Source organism: Aspergillus alliaceus, assembly GCF_009176365.1.
Source record: "Aspergillus alliaceus strain CBS 536.65 unplaced genomic scaffold BDW43scaffold_15, whole genome shotgun sequence".
Taxonomy (NCBI): Eukaryota; Fungi; Ascomycota; class Eurotiomycetes; order Eurotiales; family Aspergillaceae; genus Aspergillus; species Aspergillus alliaceus.
The window spans coordinates 260,727-280,714 of record NW_022474698.1 but is presented as its reverse complement, the minus strand read 5'-3'; the positions used below and the strand labels follow the sequence as shown (position 1 = coordinate 280,714).

Genomic DNA, 19,988 nt, shown 5'->3' with positions numbered 1-19,988 from the left:
TAAAAAAGTGAGTAAAGAAAGGAAGTAATAAATTTCACCAATCTTAAGCCATAGCCTTTGCCATAAAAATCGACAACTCTTTCGCTTTCTCCCCTTTCGTCATGGTGAAGTGATTAGCTCCTTCCATGACCGTGATTCCCCCAATATTCTCAGCTCCAACCAATGTATCCCACTTGTTAGGTCCCAGGTCTTTGCGATCATTGAGGAGCCAGACCATCTCCTTGGGATCCTTAGAACCGTCTGTTGGGGGGTCAGGTCGGGGATCTCCCGGCTTCCCGCAGACACCGTCCTTAGCCCAGATTATGTAGGTCTTAGGTAGCTTCTTGGCCCATCTCTCGTCTGTGAACGGGAAAGGTGAGGCCTTGTATGCGTCGAGGGCGTCGATGAAGGCAAGAAAGTGTGGTAGCAGCCAGGCGGGTGGTGCTGTCTTACCTTCGCCGAAGAGACCGATAGAGTTGAAGAAGCCGTACAATCTCTGTGGCAGCTTCTCTAGTCCGACGGGGAATGGGGTATCGAGGAGGAGCAGGCGGTCAACTTCTTCGCCCTCCTCAAACATCAGGTGGCGTGCTGCGTCGTATGCGCAGATTCCGCCTGCTGACCAGCCGCCGAAGTTGTACGGGCCCTTGGGTTGACGGCGGCGGATCTCTGCTACGTAAGGTGCAGTGAGCTCGTCTAACCTGCACTTGAGGTTTTCAGGTGTTTTCATGTAGGGGCAGTTCAATCCGTATACGCAGACGTCGGGTGAAACTCCAGGGAGAGTAGCGTAGGATGTAGCTGAGCCAGAGCCGTCGGGAAACAGAAATAATGTCTTCGTTGCTGTCCTGGGGTTTCCTTGTAACAGGATTGATGTGGCCTTGGGGTGTTGAGTGACCTTGGGTTTAAGGCCTTGGATGGCGTCGGGGAACTTGACTGGTTCTGGCATAGGCGTTGGGGCCAGAGCGGCCTTCGGTTTCAGGTCCAAAGCAACCTCGATGTCATTGAGGGTCTGATTATCAATGAAGAACTCTCCTGGTAGGTCCATGTCCAGTGTCTCCCTGATTTTCCCAAGAACAGTCAAGGAGAGGAGCGAGTCCATGCCCATCTCTCCCAAGTTTTCATCCGGTTTGATCTCTTCGGCAGGCACACCAATCTCCTCCGCCATGATGTTTCGGATTTCTTTCATGGTGTTGTTCTGCTCAACCTGGGCTACCTTCTCGTTTGGCGGTGACATGAGGTCAGGAGTGCTTGCACTTGAAGACTCGCCACCATTGAAGGAGAAGTTCGATTCTTGTTCGCTTGATGACCCATCATTGCTATCCGAAGGACTCACTTGTGCGATAAGCCGCTTAAAGTCCTTAACAGTAGGGTGATCGGTGAACACAGAAGACTCCAGATCGAGGCTCAGCTCTTCACGATATCTGCCGGTAACTGTCAAGGATAGGAGAGAGTCTACACCATAGTCCGCAAAGACGAGGTCGTCTGAAATTTCAGACTCTGCCAAACCAACTTCTGAAGCCAGAATGCTGAGTGCACGCATGACCACACTTGGTCCGGAAGACTTGATGAAGGACTTGGATGGGGCAGATGCTTTAACAGGACGGGCCTTGGCGCCTGTGCTCGACTTCCGAGTGCGAGCTGGAGGTGACGATTTGGCTGCAGTTGGGGTCTTTGAACCTCCAACCGGAGGAAGGACGGTATCAAGTATCTTGCGCGCCAGCGCTTGGAACTAATCATTATTATGTTAGTAACTAGAGACCAAGAGAAAGGAACAGGTGGTACCCACCTTGACGCCTCCAAACACAGCAATAATATCGTCACCTTCAAAAATGTACACGTCTCCTGCCCAGATGTTGTTCTGCCATGGCTGCATTCTCACGTAAGTGCGATAGGTGACATCAGGAGAGAACTTCTTCAGGCAGCGCATAGAATCCCACCCATGATTAACAAATACTTGGCTCTTAGAGTCCGTCGCATCGCTTGCATTCATAATAAACCCGGAAAGGTGACCGAAGCTGTCGATCCAGAATGGGTTCCGATGGAAATTGCCTGGAGGTGCCTGGAATTTAACAAGAGCAGTGGCTTCATTATTATCACTGTCCAGGATAACCTCGCGGATTGACTTGTAATTGTCATCGTAGTCGACTAACACACTGAAAAGCTTATACACCATTCCACGTTGGATACGGTGAGCCTCTCCTGTTTCCGCATTTTGGTGGAGGCGGTCGATGCTTCTCTTGACCAGGTACGAAATACGTTTCCATTCCAGCTCAGAGGCACTGGCTTCAAAGAACTTCACAGTGCAATGCGCATGTTCAACGGTCTTTTTCCCGTCAGCATTTACGGCATATACCTGAACCGACGCTTTCTTTTCAGCCCAATTGGCAGTAGCAGATATTCTGAAAAGCTGTTCTCCGGACTTTGCGATGAGTGGCTTCGGTACGGTCATGTCGCATACATCGAGACCCAGACCTTTGAATTCAGGTTTGTACTTCTCTATCAAGTACTCTCCAAGAGTCTGAGCAATATCCGCGTAGAGCGACTATATAATGTGTGAGTACTCGATTTACACCGGCTGATACTCTGACAATGTGTATAATACTTACCGAAGGGCAAAGGGCAGCTCCATTAACCTTGTGACCCTGAATAACGCGGTTCAGCTCAGGATCAGCGATGTCATTTTGCACAACAACGGTCGCTGTTATACCGTCGTCACGACTCTCCACAACCTTTTGAGCGGCTGTGGACAGGAATGTCGATTGCGGCACGGCTTGGATTTCAGCTTGAGGGGCACCCTTTGTAAGGCAGAAATTGTTACTGTAGGGAATCCAATAGTTCTTGAGATCCCATTTGTAGGCAGGAAGTGGAAGCACCTGATGGCTGGCTCTAAAGTCCTGGTGATATTCTTTCCAATTAATGTCAATACCCGCCAGATGAAGGGCTGCCAAACTATTGGAAAGGATTTTCCAGGCATTCTCCTCTCGGCGAAGAGACGCCACGGTTGTAACCTGAGGGCCAAATGTCGCTTTTATCATACCAGAGCATATGGTATGAGCGCCAACTTCGAGCCAGACAGTCTTGTCATTCATTAACTTCGCATACCTCGTAGCCTCAAGAGCACCAAGGAAGTTCACCGACTTCCTGCACTGTTTCACCATATATTGAGCTCCAAGGACATCGTAATTAGTGTCCGTGATAACTTCCCCGAGGAGCGAGGAGACAAACGGTATTGACGGCTTGCGGAACGTGACACCCCGGGCTTCTTCCTCGAATCGTTCAAGGATTGGAGTAACCTGAGCGGAATGGAAAGCGAATGGCACCCTCAACTTAGTAGACTTCCAGCCTTCGGTAGAACATCTTTGGGCCAAGTCATCAATATCGGCGCTGAGACCACTGACGACTGTCTCACTGGGTGAATTGACACAGGCCACTTCATCCACACCTTCTTTCAGCAACTGCTTGACTTGTGGGTAAGAAGCCTTGACCGCCAACATGGCGTGTGTTCCAATCTGGCAGTATTCCGTAAGGAGCGTAGCTCGGCGACCACAGAGATATATAGTATCAGAAGTCGACAATACACCTGCGGTGTTCAAGGCAGCAAACTCTCCAAGGCTATGCCCAAGGACGAACGCGGGTCTTATACCGAGTGAGTCCCAATAAGTTACCAAGGCCATTTGAAGACATGTAGTCCCAAGCTGTGTCACAACAGGGCCCAGCTCGTCTACCGGCACGCTTCCGTCAATCAAAGGAAGAATTGAGGGAAACCCTTGGCTTTGGCTGATGCAATCAAAGTGCTGCATTGTGGCCCGGAACTGCGAGCATTTCTCGTACAGCTGCTTGCCCATTCCTGTGTGCTGAGCTCCCTGGCCAGTGAAAGCAAATCCAACACCTGGGGCCGTCGCAGGGACAGGGGTATAGCTCTCCAGGCGAGAGCTACTATTGAGCGACTCGTGCAGCTCATGCAATGTAGACCCGATAGCTGTAACTCGGAAAGGGTGATGAATACGCCGTGCTGTGGTGGTGTATGCCAAGCTTGGAATGAACTCTCCCTCGTTTATATTGAATGATCTTCCTTGTTCATCGATGTATTTTACCAGGGACGTGATATTGTTCTTGAGCGCACTTTGAGATCGTGCTGAAATAGACACAACGTGCACGGGCCGGGTATCCTGGTCGTTAATCTGAGGTATCGGTGCATCTTCCAAAAGGAGAGCAGTGTTTCCACCAGCTGCCGAGAAGTTATTCAAGAAGAGCTGGCGCTTTCCGGAGGCCGGCCTATTCCAGGGAGTAGGTTGGAAGGCGATATGAACATTGCGTTGCGCAAGATCAGTAGGGAAGTTATGGTTTATCTTGGTTTTTATACCACAATGAGGAGGTATAATGTTCTTCTTCAGCATTAGAAGCGATTTGACGAGTGAAGTCACTCCAGAGGCTGATTCTCCATGACCAACATTTGCTTTTGCGGAGCCGAGATGGAGGGACTGCCCTGGTCCACGACGGTAGTCAGGAGCAAATGTATCAAGAACCGATTGCATTTCCACGGCATCTCCAGCTTGAGTGCCTGTTCCATGCATTTCAACATAGCTGATGTCCTTGGGATCAACATTCGCATCATTCAACAGCTTGTTAAAGATAAAAGCTTGTGCGCCAACATGAGGACGGGTAATAGACACCGCTTCTGCAGAGTGATTGGTATATGCTCCATTGATAACGCCAAGGATTGGGTCATTATCTGCTTGAGCATCTTCCAGTCGTTTGAGAATGACTGTTCCCACCCCATCTGCTCTACAGTATCCATCAGCGCCATCATCGAATGTATTGCAATTCCCAGTCCTAGAAAGGAAATGGCCACGATCAAGACCAGCATGATTATCGGGATTTGTCAATATGTTAACACCACCTGTAATGGCTGCATCGCAGTCATTCCTCCAGATTGAATTGCAAGCCATGTGGATCGCTGCAAGACTTGAAGAACAAGCCGTATCGACGCTGACGCTAGGTCCACTAAACTTGAAGTAGTAGTTTATCCGTCCAGGTGTAAAAGCTCGGTTGCCGCCGGGGATAAAATACGTATCAATATCTTGACCACTGTTTATTTCACGGTAGTCATCACTGGTCATTCCATAAAATATACCGACCCTATCTCTCTGGGTTGACGGGGTGCTGTCGGGAATGAACCCAGCCATTTCAAGAGCTTCATAGGCCGTGAGTAAGGCAAGCCGCTGGGCAGGGTCTGCCTGAAGAGCTTCTCGTGGTGACATATTGAAGAAGCGAGGGTCAAACAGGCCTGGTTCGTTGATCCAACATCCATATGGAACTTTGCTGGTGTTCCGCTTTGCTCCAGTAAGATCGACATGAGCATCAACATCCCAACGCTCTGCGGGCACCTTTCGATGTACGTCAAGTCCTTTATATAGAAGGTCCCAGAAGCTTTCTATGCCATCAGCCTCTGGGAATCTTCCAGACATGCCAATGATAGCAATCTTGGAGCAGTCGGCTCTGCCGCTTATGTTCAGATTGTCCTTAGGGTTTGTGGGTATATCACCGATCCCATTTTCCACTTCGATATCGGATATTCCGGCTCTTGTAAGAGCTGTGAACAAGCTCCGTGAGGCGGTGCTTGCAATTGGGAACAATTTGCACGTTTGGTGGCGTGCAGATTTCAATATCCACAAGCAGGAATCCGTCACTTTATCCCAGCATAGCTGGCGTAATAAAATCTCCTCAAGGGCGACTTTGAGCAGATCCTTCATTCGTTTAGTCTTTATTGGCTTTCCCGTAGTGCTTGATAACACGGGAATACGAGGTATGTAGTCGGAGACGACATCATTGGGGTAGCTTTCGAGTATCCTCTCAACGTCTCGGCCATCATACAGATGCGGCGCGTGGTAAGGGCCATAGATTTGAGCCCTCATAGGTTTATAGCTCTTTGATAGCCTGGTCTCAATCAAAGCATCGAGGACTTTAGGTGGTGCGCTAATCGTAATACTGTTAGATCCCACCGCACTAATATACGGTTGGGATGAAGGAGGGATTGCCTATGTTGAGTGGTTAGAACACCAGGTCCCATGAGGTATCCCAGCTGGAAAATTCTTACTCTTTCAACGGTAAAATCACCCAGGAGTTGCGAGGCATCTTTCTCACTGATCCCTGATATCAAGACTGACCAACTTGTTGATGTCGATTGGTCAGAGCTCACCAGCTCTCGAACTTTAAGTACACATAGACCGAGACGGAGAGCTACTACCACTGCTTCGACTGCGGCCGGTAGTAGTTCTCCGACATTAGTCGAAGAGCTCACAGCTGCAGAGCTAAGCAGACCTGCGCACAATCCAATTATATGACACTCCGAAGCAGATGGATACTTGTTTCCGAGATCTCCATAGTAGCTATCTTGGGTTAGGATCATTTCCAAAAGGGACGGGATACGCCAAGATACGCACTTTATGAAGCAGCCCAATTGATAGATACACGTCAACGCGCTCTCCAGAGCCGGATTAGGGACTGATTCGCGGTGACGCGCCAGTAGGTCTACTATACTTGTGAACCGAGGGAAGATCTTGCGCTGAGACGGCGGGAGGCTCGCAATCTCTTGACGCAACGCGTGGAAGCATCTCTGGAAGAACGACGCGACAATGGTGTTGTTCTTCACTTGCAACAGGCGACGTAAGCCGGCGTCGAAATCACTTGTCTGGTCTCCAAAGAGATAGACGCCGCGTGGCCCCTCCATGTTGGGTCAAAGGGGTGCCAGTAAAGAGTCGCAGAGATGTTGATCAGATTGTTTTCCAAAGCAATTGGCTAGTTATTAAATATGATTTATAACAAGATAGAGTTACTACCACATGCGACAGTGGGGGTCTATGTCTCAATTACGGCATGCAAAGAACTTGGCCGAGCATTCCACCGATCACCACAAGGGCGATCACAAGCTCGTTTCCAGCCAAAATGAATGAGGTCACATTGTCCGACCCTTCTAAAGCCGTTCATTATTCTTGGAATGCCAAGACTGGATCATGAGGGCAATACTAATTATCTCCATTGGAATTGAATGGCCAATGTGATTTGCGAGTCGATGTGTTGAATCCTACCGTTACGCCCATGAGGCCGCTGACATCCGGCTTGAATCATATTGGCCCTTCATATATACAATTCTAGACTCGATAATTTGCCCCCCGGATAGAAATCCTGTGGTAGACATCAGGTCAGCCAGGCCTCTGCCGTAAGGAGTCGAAGGTTCCAAACTCTGTTTTCGAGGCTCAGGGCAGATACAGTAGGCAACCAGACTTTGCAGATGCGTGCAAGACTCCTGTCAATGACATAAATGATTGGCTTTGACTCAATTGCATTGGGAGACACAAACCTGGTAGCAAAGTTTGTTCTCGTCGTTGCAACGTAAACGGAGTCGTCGCCGCATTCGGCGATGGTGAAGACGGTGACCAAGTCACGTGCCATTCCATGCCCCGAATGCCAACATTCCTTGCTTTCGTGAGATACTTAAGTATGCTGGAGGCTGGGCTTACCTTAGATTTTCATAGAGAGCATTTACTAAGAAAAAGAGGGTTAAGACATTCTGTGACACATATTTGTGTAGCTTGGCCTACTATAGCATTTACAACTAGACACTCTATGTTTGTTGATTTCAAAATCAGGTTACTAGAGCATGGAGTACTACCATGCTATCTGTATACAAGTTGTATATCCCGTAATATGTAACATCGGATAAGCGGAATAAACCGAACAGTAGGAAAAATGATGGAATCCTTTTCCATTTAAGAAAAAGAGAGAAAAAAGAAAAGAGACAAAAAAAAAGACATGTTGGAATCAATCGTGGAAAAGTTTGCTAACGTTACATCTTATCTTTTGCTATCCAAACCCTAAACCTGTTGTTTTAACGGCTTCCCAGAGAAAAGGTTCCGCAACTTTGGTACGATCTCGATGGTCAATTTTTTTTCTTTTTCTTTTTTTTTAGAAAGTGGTAAAATAAGATTTGTCTAGAATGATCATATATTGAGTTAAATTACGTACTATATACAAAAAACGCAATGTTCAAACATAATTAGTCATAGATGACAAGCTCCATAGGGTAAGAGCTCAACCAGCATATTCTGGTGGAACTTCCGGCCATTCGTCGACACCATCAAGTAAAGCAACCGCCATACCGTTGAAGAGATGCGTTTCGATATGGCAATGGATAAGGAAAGGACCTGGGTTAACCACCTGGTACCGAATAACCATCCATTTGGGACCAAGAAGACCCAGTACCATATAAGTGTCTCGCAACCGCGGTCGCTCGAATTCGAAAAGCTCCGGTCTTTCCGCAGCTGCCTCTGCAACACTAGTCCAGTTGAAAAACCCATCACCTTCCCCGACTATGAAGGCTTTATTTGAATGCTTATGGATGATATGCGGCGCCTGAATAGGTGGGGTGTCTGGCATTAGACCGACCTGAAGTAGTACATCAACCCAAGTTCCATTTCGAGTTTGAACGGTAACCCTATCAGCTAAGTTTTCCATTGCGGTCAAGTTGTAGAGGATCGGATCGTCGTAGTTGGCCATAACGTCATAAAGTTGCTCACCTTCCAGCGTCCACTGGTATGCCGACTCTCGCCGACCAAAGGTAAGATTGATCAGCTGGTCGGCAGCCGTCGGAAGCTGAATGTTAGGATACGGTGCCAAGATGCTCTCATTCAAAGCAACCACGTCAGCAGTGGTGTTTAACCCACCATAATCGATATAGGGCTCGGATTCCCCGAGTTGGTCACTGCCTTTGTATCTCAATGTGGCAAACCCCGCTATGATTTGGTCGGCGTTTGTGTCGGGGACCCTAATCGTATAATCTTTCCTCGCCTTGTCCAGTTTTACCATTGCCGAATAACGTTCGCCATTGTACATCACCATCGTATGAGCAAGTTGAGGCTCAATGTAGTGACCGTCGACCTCGTAGATCCACATAGGGTGCTCGTCGATGGACGCGATAAGGGCTTTAAGCCAGGCAGCGCTGATAAATTTAAGACTAACCCATCGGTCCTCCGGGTCAACTTCTATCACTTCATGAGTTCCGGCTGTGGGAATACAACCTGACTCCAGTCCTGGTGGAATGTTTGAGTCATTTCGAGGGAAGCTCCCTTGGGTCTTCCAGATTTTGGGATAACATCTGTCAAGAGACAATTAGAATGGTTGGCAGCGTATGGGATCCTTCCAATGGACAACGTACCCTCTGTCAGTTAGTGGTAAGTTATCAATTGAAGCCTTCAAATATTCTGTTTGAAGGCTATTGATGTAATCGGCTCCAGGGCAATGCACTTGTCCTCGTCCGTTTATCAAAATACTATCAATACAGCTGATTATGCATCGTTAGTAAAATACTCTATTTGCAAAAGCAGTAGGTCCCTACAAGAGATCTGCCCCACTCTCCTCCATTATTTTCTGGTATTCCTCCGAAGTATAGTGTGACCAGTCCGATAATACGACGAGCTTAGGGTCACTCTCTGCTTTGCGCATGCATTCAATGTCCCTAGGGTCGTCGGATATCAAGTGAAACGGCTGTGGGGTGTCAGGCGCAGGGCTGATCATGTCAGTTTCCGCATCTGATTAAACGGTCATTTCAGTACTACACACTTGATCCAAAGGGCTCCATAGAGGCCGTCCGCCATCAGAGACCGGGCGTGGGCATGGTACCAATACGTGCCATATTCCGTGGCAGTCCATCGGTAGGTAAACGTCTCACCGGGTAAGATAGGCTTCTGCGTCAAGCCAGGAACACCATCCGACCACGGGGTGTTTAACTGCCTGTATAAAGTCAGAGCTCCGCCATTGAGTGAATTAGCCATCAGGTTGTGCGCCAAATGAGGCAGCTTCGTGCATACTCTATTCCATGAAAGTGGATGGTAGCTTCGAAAGGCATCAGATTATGGACAGTGAACTATGAAGGGTCAGTAAATCGAGAAAAGAAAATACTGCATATACAAGATAAGAACGGCTGTCCACCAATACATACCTCAACGTTATCATATTGATTCAGCGTCAACGCAGGGGCTGGGAATTGCCCATTCACGAAGATCATATCTCTAAGGTTGCCATCTGGAGCGCCTTTTGCCCAAGTGAGATCTGCTTCAAATGTAACCAGCTCTGCCAGTACTGAAGAAAGTAGACTGGCACTGAGCAAGGCCGCGAGTGGTTTCCACGGCGCCATCTTTACAATACGCATTAGTGACCAAATTGCTCTTCAAGGTATATATGGAACGATATCCTGGAGAGCATGACGCCCTACAAGAAATACATTTCCGCACTCTCATTATATATATGATCCTCATATTAGCCAAGGCGTCGGTATGCTCATGAATTGCAATGTAGGCCGAAAGCGTGGGAACTCAACAAGGAGAATTTTATCTGAGAACGGGCATTCTTAGAAGTTTACTGGTGTGGCATTGAGACGTTATCGATCGATCTCTCAAGAGTTTACTTGACAATCCAATGAAGATTCAGTAGATGCTCTATTTCCTTTTCCTCCCCAATGGTGTTTCCTCAGCGGTTAATTTATTGAATGCGGAAAGCTGATGGAGGTCAAAACACGTGCCGGTTGCCAAATGCACTCCAGCTTCCGCCGGAAACGTGAAAGCTACCAAATTCCGACATCAATCAGTAGCCGATTGCATTTCTTGTATTACATAAATTATTGAAGAATAGTACCCCCTTGTTTGCTTTTTGTTTCCGGGAGGGGGAAATTATTCCGTCCACACAACATTTACATAAATCTAGTAGAAATGTTCATAAAGACATAAGACAAGGAACTAGTGCCTCAGTCTCGTATTCCATTACTGGTCTTAGGTTGGCGTAACAAGGGATGAATTTTATACAGTTAAAGGGAGGATCATTGGAATGCCATGAATCAATGTCCCTTGTGAAAATAGTAAACCTGCCATTTGTTTTGTTTTATTTCATTATTGATTATTTTATTATTTTTAGGATAATTCTCTTCTGGTTTATTCCCTAGTACACAATAACCGCCGTACCTAAATTTCATGAGGTGTGAAGTCACAATGTACTTGAATCAACGAAGAATATTGACTTTTATAAGCTTTGGAATTTAGCATTGTCCAACTACCAAGGAAAGAATCGTCAAACTTTGAAGCCAAGGGTTAAGGTATCTTATCCCCGTGTCTCACAATAACATGAATTTTCATGTCAATGAATGAACTAATCAATCCTTGGAATAGATAGATTCACACCCTTGTGAGCCTACTAATGATCTCACATATAGGATTTATATTCTTGGTCCTCGCAAGTAAACCCATGGAGTAGTTGTTCTCTTTAGGACAGCTGTGACCCTTACATATATAATGAAACAAAATCTATCAGAATGGAATTTGATTGGAAATCCAAAAGTATGCTGTCCATGGATTGCTGTGCGGGTAGTGGAGAGAATAACCATGGGTCGTTTAAGTAAGAGAAGGTAACATATTCAGACGTGACAAACAACTGTAGATCGTGGAGCGATGAGTATTGATATAGAGTCTTAAACCAAGAAGGCTTATTGAATGCTGGTCGGAATAAAGTCCAAAAGAAAAGGTATATATATATATATATTATTATTATTATTATTATTATTATTATAAAAATATAAATATAAATATGAACGACCCTTCTTTTTCACCAGTAGATATACATATGATCACGAGAGGGACTGTGCGCATTAAGCTTATCGATAAGCCTGGCCACTAGTCCCAAACGGGCGCCCACGTAAACACCAAAACATTCGGGCCTCACCGTGACTTCAGCTCTCTCTGTCACTTCTCTTTCGCTTCAGACTCCTGCTCTACTGCCTCTTTTCCTTTTCATATCGGATACTTGTTCTGGTCTCCGATGTCCAGTGACAGGGGCAGGTAACCCTCGCCCTTTTTCAATCCTGTCAGTCTTTTCTCTCGCCGTTCTTGTCTCATTGTTGGATTCTTCGCCTTCTTATCATGTTCCTGTTCCCTCTACTGCACGGATCCTAGTCCTTCCATAACTCTCTTTCATTTGACAACGCTGCGCCACTAGGGAGCTTCTTATACCTTATCGCGAAAGTGGCTCTAACCACCTTGGCGCATTCTTTTAATTGATTACGCTCCTCATTATTCCTTACACTTAGTGAACCCCGGTGCGTTATCTCCGACGAACGCCACCTTCCTCTTTCCTCGCTCCTCTACCGTGATGGCCCCCAGCGCACCTCAGTTACCCTCCCGGTTCCCGTGCTGGTGTCGAGCTGTCTATTCATGGGGCGGAGAAACCAAACGTGACCTAGGATTTGTGGAGGGAGATCTGATCGAATGTCTAAATGCCGGAGATGGCCAGTGGTGGATGGGTCGGTTACGGCGAGATAGACGCATGGTGGGACTATTTCCATCCAACTTTGTTGAAGTCCTAGGGGAAGATTTTGTCCCAGTCAGTCGGACAACGACAGGTCCCTTGGTGCAAGCCGCTCAGTCTCCGATCACGAATCCCACTTCAGCTCCTAAAAAGCAAAAGACGGTCTTTAGAAGGCCTTTCCAAGCACACAAGGAAGCCCTCGCGCCCTCAGGTGAGCTCTCCAGGAATGGGACTTCAGCATCGCTCGTCAAAAGTTCAATTCCGCAAACCCCACCTCGCGATGGCAGTCTTTCCCGGAAAGTCAAGCCTCTGCGCACCCCCGCGAGCTCGGTGAGGCAATCGACTCCTACAGCTAGGCCCTCTTCGCGATCCAGGCCTCCTTCGCGCGCAATATCGCCCCGGCTTCCGCAAGAATCTGATCACTCACCAGTTTCCACACCCACCGCTTCGAGTAAAGCAGTCACTCGGTACAGGCCTCCATCACGGGCAATATCACCCCGGCCTCCGCAAGAATCCGATCACTCACCAGTTTCCACGCCCACCACCTCGAGCCGAGCAGTTACCCGGTACAGGCCTTCATCACGAGCAGTCTCCCCACGCCCACCCCCAGAAGCTGATTCAATAGTCCTTGCCATCACTAACGGACAGGATATCGTGAATCTCGATCCTCCCTCTCGCGCGGTGACTCCTCAGCCTCTGGATGGGTCCGATCTCATGCCACCCTCAGTACCTCGACACAGCGTATCTTTGTCCCGACCAACATCCCGCGAGATACCTCCGCTCCAGCTCCAGGAACGTGAAGAGTCGCCACCACCTCCACCTCCGCCCCCACATAGAGTCGCTGTCAGTCGTCAGCCGCCCATAGAAACAACCGTCCCAACTCGCTACGACATGAACGATCGTTATGTGGCAATGCCCAGGACACCTTCTCCGGCTGCACATTCAGACGTAATTGGGCATACACCTTCTCCGCTACGTGATGCAATGGAAGATGTCATGACGTCCCTGGAAGATATGGGAATGTCCCGCGAGACTCATTCTCCATCTCCGCAGGCGATGTTCGATAACCCATGGTCGCCGGATGCTTATGAGAGTTTGCGGGACAACCGGTCTTCACAAACCGTAAATCGGCCATTGACCTCCTTAGGATTTGATGGTGATAAAGATTATCAATATCATGGAAGCCAGCCGCGTCGTGGCAGCGTTTACTCCCAGGACCACTTTCTCGACGGACCCCCGCAGTTGAACAATTACGTGCAAAGGATGGAAAGTCGGCTTCGTCAAATGCAGGAGCAAAACCGACGAGGATCTGAAGACATAGGAATGCCAGAAGATGATGAGGCGCCGCCGCCTCCTCCTCCCCGAAATATTCCTTACCATGGAAGACACAACTCTATTCCGGCCCAGTATCCTTTTCTAAAGAATCGTCGATCCGGGCAAGATCTCAGAGCAGATATGCTCAACCGGAGCTACACTAACAAGTCGAGCACTACAAATTATTCGAGTGGGGTGCAGAGTACTAGTACAAACATGACAACAAGCACCGAAAGAACCAGCCAGAGTTTGATGAGTGGTCCATCGGCTGGCGGGTTTAGTGCAACCAGTGCGGGAAGTTATGCCCGGAGAGGAATTGGAGCAAGTGAACGACCAAATACCGCGCTAGATACTTTCCGCACCAGAGGGTTCAGCGATGTATCAAGGATTTCCCGACCCGAAACACCTCTGACCGGTGTATCGTACCATTCAAGTCATAATACATCGCGACAGGGCGCTTCATCAGCTATGGACTGGTCATCTTCGGGGACTGGGCCGGATGAATCTGCCGGGGTATTTGGAGGCCTTTCCACCCCCAAAGCGAAGAAGCAGGGATTCTTCAAGAAGATCTTTGAATCTGCAAAGACCGGTGCCGCTAATGCCAGAAGTAGTATCGCAGTCGGTCAAAATGGCGGGTCCTATTCACCTACGAAGGGAAGAGCAGTTTCTCCAATCCGCTCCTCACACTCCCACCGTGACACGGCTCGTGATATGGGACTCGGCAGTAATGGCATAGATTGGGTCCAGGTGCGGCGCGATGTGAACCGGGCGAGCTCCCCTAGCCGAAACGAAAGGATGGAGAGAGCAGAGCGGTGCCAGATGATGGATCATCCTGTAATTTACGCGGTGGAGGAGCTTTACGAGACCGCTGAGGGTGATGAAAGCATTGACGGTTTACCGATTAGTGAACCTACCAATTTTGGTACTGTCAATCTGTCTCTCGTCGACAAGAGTGCTCGCTTCGTTAATAGCCTTCCCCCGATGACCAATCCCTCAAGTCTCGCACAGGGGTATGTCTGTCGGCCCTACAAAAGTGATGTCCAAAGGCTTCGCGCCATCTTTACATGGGTCAGCGAGAAAATCGCTTGGGATGAGCCAGTTGAAGAAGTTGAAATGGATCTTAAGAGAGTACTGCAGACGAAAAGAGGAAGCCCTCAAGAAATCGCATTCCTTGTCAGAGAAATGTGTGCTGCAGTCGGCCTGCATGCTGACGCAATTAAGGGATACCTCAAATCTCCAGGTGAGCTGTTCGAGTTGGACAGCCTATCTCGAGCAAACCATTGGTGGAACGCTGTACTCGTTGATGGCGAATGGCGTATGATGGACTGTTCGTTAGCAAGTCCAACTAACCCGCGGAGAAATCAGTTCGTTACCAATAACTCTTCCACAGCTGAAGGTTGGTATTTCCTTGCTCGCCCTCTTGAGATCTGCTATACACATGTACCTCTTTCCCATGAAGAGCAGCATATCTGCCCTCCTATTTCCCCGGATGTGCTACTGGCTCTACCGACAACCTGTCCGCCTTACTTCAAACTGGGCTTAGAGTTTCCTGACTACGATACCAGTTTTGTCCGAATTGAGGGCCTAGAGGTCTTGCAAATCCGTCTCTTTGTACCTCCAGATGTGGAATGTGCAGCCGAAGTTGAAGCTCCGGCTTTTGCCCGTGACGCAGATGGAGACTTTTTTGAGAGTGGTGAAGTGGTACACAAGCGTGCCTTGGTCCAGCCCGACTGGGTCAACGGTCAAAAGCGTATCACGGTTAAGGCTGTCTTGCCAGGCGATGAGGGACAGGGCACGCTCAAGGTGTATGCAGGAAAGAAGGGATTGATGCATTCCAGCCGGGATATCCCTCATCCTTTAGCCCTTGCTCTCCCGGTAATTCATGTTGGGGACAATCCACCTTATGATTTTGTGCTACGTCATCCGACACCCCATGCTCAACGTCATGACTTGTATATCATGCAGCCTCAGTGTGCAAGGCTTGCAGTCAACAATACTTTCGTCTTCGCAGTACGCCAGCATCCTTCCTCGCCACCGTCTGCATCAGCCAGCAACGAGGTAGGTGTCAGTGGGCGCGTCTCTCCGTCCATACTTTCTCGACCCGCCAGTGCACTGAGCATGGTCTCCAGCTCTGCTGGTGGGTCTTCTGTGTCTACCGTCTCGAATGAGTTTTCTGCTTCGACGTCGGCTATCTCATCCAGTCGGTCGAGCTCGGGGCGGGAGAAGCCGGCTAAACTAGCAATACAATCACCGTCAGGCAAGATCCTGCGATTGACTCGCAAAGCCGATCATATGATCAGCACTAACTCCGGCGCCGAATCGGGTACCGATGCTACGGCTGACGGAAGTGTCTGGGAAACGGTTATCAAGATCGGAGAGCGGGGGACGTGGAGAGGCTTGGTCCTAGCGGATCGTGTCGCTCGATGGTGTGTTTTCTGTGAATGGGAGTGTTTCTGAAATGTCGGAGCATCTCTTCTCAAATCTCGTTCGAAATCCCGATCTTATCCTCCCCGAGGCCCAATTTTTCTTCCAGATCATTCCCGGCAATAGAGAGCAGCACAATTAGCCAACTTCCTTTCATAAATTTTTTTTCTTTTCTCGCGGTATTCCTTTGCTTGTCGATTGCATGCATGCATTGCATTATCTGAGCTGGGGTTGGGGTCCTGCATTGTTGCATCAAGAAATCTTCATTGTTATCCGGTCGACTGCAGCATTATTGGTTCAGGCTACGACATCTATGGAGTTATCGGATATATTCTCAATTCTACGGAGCCGGTGTTCAGTGTGTGACGATTTACTCTGGTTACTTTTTCTTTTCCTGTTCTATAGATATTATCTTGGTCCCTTAGGCATGTTGAAGGCTTGGGAAGCCGACTTAGAGCATTAGATTGACGCACTGTTTACTTAGACTTGTGGGGCTGGAGTCACTCGCTACTGACGTCTATTCAGTTAACCATGTGGGCTGAATGTATTTGTAACTCGGATAGTGCCAATGAGGAAGAATGATAATGTACTTTCTACGAATAGCATGTCTCTCTATCTACCCAGCCAGCTATCTATTCCAAAGTGGTGATGGCTTCCCTCATCATCGGAGCAACCTGCTTCCTACTCTTCGTGATATCCGCTGGTTTCCAAATGTGCCTCCATTTATGCGTATCGTCGCTATTAAGTGTGTCCTTAATAACCTTGGACAAAACCTCCTCATCACCATCAAGAGGAGACCACTCCTCAAGCCCCAATTTTGAGCCTGACTGCTCGACGAAGTTCTTCAGCGCATCAACCGCAAGACTCTCATCAAGCGCACAAACGAAGAGCTCCCGGTGAAAACGGTCATCATTCGAACTAAACGCCGCCATAACAACGACGATGCCCAATTCCCGTTTCGCGGCGAATTTATACACTGCTTGCAGAAAGGCCTGTGGGGATTCTGCTTTACGAACAACCCACGAAATTGACTTGACCATGGAGCAGAAACCGATATTAAGGAGCTTCTCTGGTTCGCGAGGAGACGTCTCGGTCCATTGTTTGTAATCGCGATCTAAGATCTCGTCGACCGTCAAAAGATCCAAACTATTCTGTTTTGCCTCGAGGACTTGCGCGTAGAGCTTGTCTTCGTCGGCTGTTCCCTTGCTGAGCTTAGGGGACAAGAAATCCACAGCCTGGAGATCGAATTGGGTTACTTTGTCCTTTGCTGTGAGATTGGCCGTGTCTATGAGGGTGGGCGTCATAGCTAGCGAGGCTATTTGCTCCTCGGCTGCCATTTGAAGGTTGTTGGCTGCTGCTGCATCCTGCAACCATAGTCCCCGCTTGTTCAGCGTTTGTGTAACAAGCGACGCGCATGACCCGCTCTTCTCAATGACCTTCAGGTCTATGCCGGGCCGAAGAAACCCATCATCTTGGTGGTGGTCAATGCAACCTATCACGTTGAAATCGACCGTCTCTAGGCCGTCCAGGCTTCCCTTTCCTTTTTGTCCGTCGGGTGTGCCGATCGGGAGCGCATTCCAGTCCACGAGGACCGCGTCGGCATTTATCCGGTAGCCTTCATTGTCCTTTACGATCTCTTTCAGGTGCGCGCTGAAATCCGCCACTGTGAGGAAGTGATCATGCAGGATTGCTCCGGCCGATTCAGGTGTTTCATCCCATGGTTGTTCATCTTGCGCGGGAGGATGAGTAGAGAGCCATAAAGCTTTGACAAACTCGGGCCGTAATCGACGCAACTCAGGGCCCGAGGGGATAGTCGGAAGGTTTATCAAGGGAACATGGCGACGGCCGGTGTTGTTCGCGAAGTATGAATAGATTACAGCGGAGATGACCGAGTCGAGATCGGCGGAGGGGTTACCGATGACGTAGATGGGTGCTTCTGCACGTGTTACTGCGCCGGAGAGAAAGCGGCGATGGGCCTGTATCGCGGATTTTAAGAATCTAAACAGAGTGTGTTGGGGGTGATTAGCCATTGTGTGGTTTTTTCAATATCTTGTTATTTCCCCGTAGTGTTGATCGATGTTTTGACGGTGATGAGCGATAAGAAAAGGTATCGGTGGGCAGAATGTCACCGCACTCAACACCGACCCAGCATAGTATAGACTCACTTATCTGGTACAAAAAGAAGAAGGGAAAAAGAGGAAGAATTAAAAAGGAGGGACAAATACTCCGAGGGTGTACGAATACTACTACTACGGAGAAAACAAAAAGTGTGGTCCCGGAGAGGCTCGAACTCTCGACTTCTGAGTTATTAGCTCAGCACTCTAACCGACTGAGTTACGGGACCCAATGTCGATGGCGACTTGGGCCATAAGTTGATATTATGTAGCAGATTCTCCCTTCTCTCTATTACAGATATATAGTTACTTCCCCCGAATTACATCACATCTCTCTCCTCCAAATCAACAAACCAACCTCTCATCGACATGTCCATTTCTCTCCCAGAAACCTTCGCAAAGCTCCCCCGACACCCCCTTTTATACCCCTATCCCTCCCCCATCCATCCTCTCCCAGCACTAACAAGACATCTTAACCACAACCCCAAATCCACCCGCGCCGTCTCCCTCTTCGCCAAGCGCGAGGATCACTCCTCCCCTCTCGCCTGCGCAGGCAACAAGTACCGCAAACTCGAGTACATCGTCCCCGATATTCTTGCCAATTCAAGTCCCAATGGGTCCGGAGTGGCAACTACCACTACCCTGGTAACCGAGGGTGCTATTCAGAGTAATCATACGGTGCAGGTCGCCTCGGTAGCGAGACAGCTCGGACTCGAGGCAATTGTTATTCTGCACAAGGCCACAGGAGGCGGCCTAACAGCCAGTTCAGATAAGACTGCATTTCTACGAACGGGTAATGTGCAAATTACCCGGCTTCTAGGCGCGGAGGTGAGAACGCTCGAGGACAGTTCAACTGTAGATGAGGGCGATCCGATCACGCCGATTCTGGACGAATTGCGTGCTCGGGGCAAGGTTCCCTATTGGATACCTTCGGGGGCTAGTTTACACCCTTTAGGTGGGCTTGGCTATGCACGCTGTGCGTTTGAAATTGCGGCACAGGAGAAGGAGCAATTGGGGGAGGATGGGCGGTTCGATTATGTATTTGTTGCATGCGGGAGTGGGAGTACAGTAGGAGGCTTGATTGCCGGGTTCAAGTTACTGCAAAAGATGGAGACACAAGGCAATAAAACAGAGAAGGTCATCGGCCGCAAAGTTATTGGGATCTTAAATTCCCGTATCAAACCACGAGAATACCATGAAGGTCGAGTGCTCAACTTTACCCGGCGTGCGGCCCACCTCATCGGATTGGATCCTGAACGGGATGTCACACCGGGCGATGTCCATTTAGACGATCGGTTCGCTGGTACAGCCTATGGAGTACTGGACTCGGATGTCAAGCAAACATTGGAATTTATGGCGCAACAAGAAGGAGTCATCCTCGACCCCGTATATACCGTCAAAGTTATGAGAGGCGCTATGCACTGGATACAGGAAGGTGAACTCGAGAGAGATTGGTCGCACCACTCTGATCCCTCCTCTAACCAAAGTCGAGTAAATGCACTTTTTATCCACAGCGGTGGGCAGTCGGCCTTAAGTGCGTATGCAGATATTGAGTGAATAGGGAAGAGCGAGAATATTGTTTTGAGCAAACTAATATCTATTCATTAAGAGTACAGAAATAATAAGTAGTCTGACTAGTATTACAGGGAACATGTGATCAAACGCGGCGAAGAGAAGAGAAATCGAAGAGATATGAGTATGCCGCTCAGCAATACCAGTGTACCAGTGCAGAGGCTGGCTTGACTGACTTTATAGAGGCATAGGTGGTGAAACCGGAGAACAGGCCTTGGGCTAACGCTTCATGTTCACCCA

At 48.7% G+C, this 19,988-nt stretch overlaps 6 protein-coding genes and 1 non-coding gene across 7 annotated transcripts; 3 read left to right on the top strand and 4 right to left on the bottom strand.

The window, feature by feature from the left end:
- Positions 1 to 43: 43 nt before the first annotated feature.
- pksP (polyketide synthase alb1) lies at positions 44 to 7,282 on the bottom strand (the record flags this gene model as incomplete). Its single annotated transcript, XM_032048741.1, has 5 exons — positions 6,420 to 7,282; positions 6,074 to 6,365; positions 2,583 to 6,014; positions 1,763 to 2,518; positions 44 to 1,705 (listed from the first exon to the last, which is right to left on the bottom strand). The coding sequence occupies exons 1-5, from the start codon at positions 6,704 to 6,706 to the stop codon at positions 44 to 46; spliced, it is 6,429 nt and encodes a 2,142-aa protein (XP_031901557.1). The 5' UTR covers positions 6,707 to 7,282.
- Positions 7,283 to 8,067: 785 nt separating this feature from the next.
- abr2 (laccase abr2) lies at positions 8,068 to 10,168 on the bottom strand (the record flags this gene model as incomplete). The annotated part of the gene is made up of 6 exons (XM_032048740.1): positions 8,068 to 9,130; positions 9,191 to 9,316; positions 9,371 to 9,541; positions 9,595 to 9,765; positions 9,843 to 9,898; positions 9,974 to 10,168. The coding sequence occupies 6 exons, from the start codon at positions 10,166 to 10,168 to the stop codon at positions 8,068 to 8,070; spliced, it is 1,782 nt and encodes a 593-aa protein (XP_031901556.1).
- Positions 10,169 to 11,663: 1,495 nt separating this feature from the next.
- BDW43DRAFT_52245 (putative SH3 domain protein (Cyk3)) lies at positions 11,664 to 16,180 on the top strand. The gene has a single exon (XM_032050189.1). It carries the CDS (start codon positions 12,169 to 12,171, stop codon positions 16,093 to 16,095), a length of 3,927 nt encoding a protein of 1,308 aa, XP_031901555.1. The 5' UTR covers positions 11,664 to 12,168; the 3' UTR covers positions 16,096 to 16,180.
- BDW43DRAFT_52260 (uncharacterized protein) lies at positions 16,180 to 16,609 on the top strand. Its single transcript, XM_032050191.1, has one exon. The coding sequence runs from the start codon at positions 16,265 to 16,267 to the stop codon at positions 16,523 to 16,525; it is 261 nt and encodes an 86-aa protein (XP_031901554.1). The 5' UTR covers positions 16,180 to 16,264; the 3' UTR covers positions 16,526 to 16,609.
- BDW43DRAFT_52259 (putative exopolyphosphatase) lies at positions 16,610 to 18,373 on the bottom strand. The gene has a single exon (XM_032050190.1). The coding sequence runs from the start codon at positions 18,090 to 18,092 to the stop codon at positions 16,695 to 16,697; it is 1,398 nt and encodes a 465-aa protein (XP_031901553.1). The 5' UTR covers positions 18,093 to 18,373; the 3' UTR covers positions 16,610 to 16,694.
- Positions 18,333 to 18,406, bottom strand: BDW43DRAFT_t89. The gene has a single exon. It is a non-coding gene; the product is annotated as a tRNA-Ile (tRNA).
- A 139-nt stretch (positions 18,407 to 18,545) lies between these two features.
- Positions 18,546 to 19,733, top strand: BDW43DRAFT_309976 (1-aminocyclopropane-1-carboxylate deaminase/D-cysteine desulfhydrase; the record flags this gene model as incomplete). Its single annotated transcript, XM_032046807.1, has 1 exon — positions 18,546 to 19,733. One exon carries the CDS (start codon positions 18,546 to 18,548, stop codon positions 19,731 to 19,733), a length of 1,188 nt encoding a protein of 395 aa, XP_031901552.1.
- Between the last annotated feature and the right edge of the window lie 255 nt (positions 19,734 to 19,988).

What these genes read in the sequence shown, in the direction of transcription:
- BDW43DRAFT_52245 (XM_032050189.1), top strand. Translation starts at nt 12,169, where the DNA reads ATGGCCCCCAGCGCACCTCAGTTACCCTCCCGGTTCCCGTGCTGGTGT.
- BDW43DRAFT_52259 (XM_032050190.1), bottom strand. Translation starts at nt 18,092, where the DNA reads ATGGCTAATCACCCCCAACACACTCTGTTTAGATTCTTAAAATCCGCG.
- BDW43DRAFT_52260 (XM_032050191.1), top strand. Translation starts at nt 16,265, where the DNA reads ATGCATGCATTGCATTATCTGAGCTGGGGTTGGGGTCCTGCATTGTTG.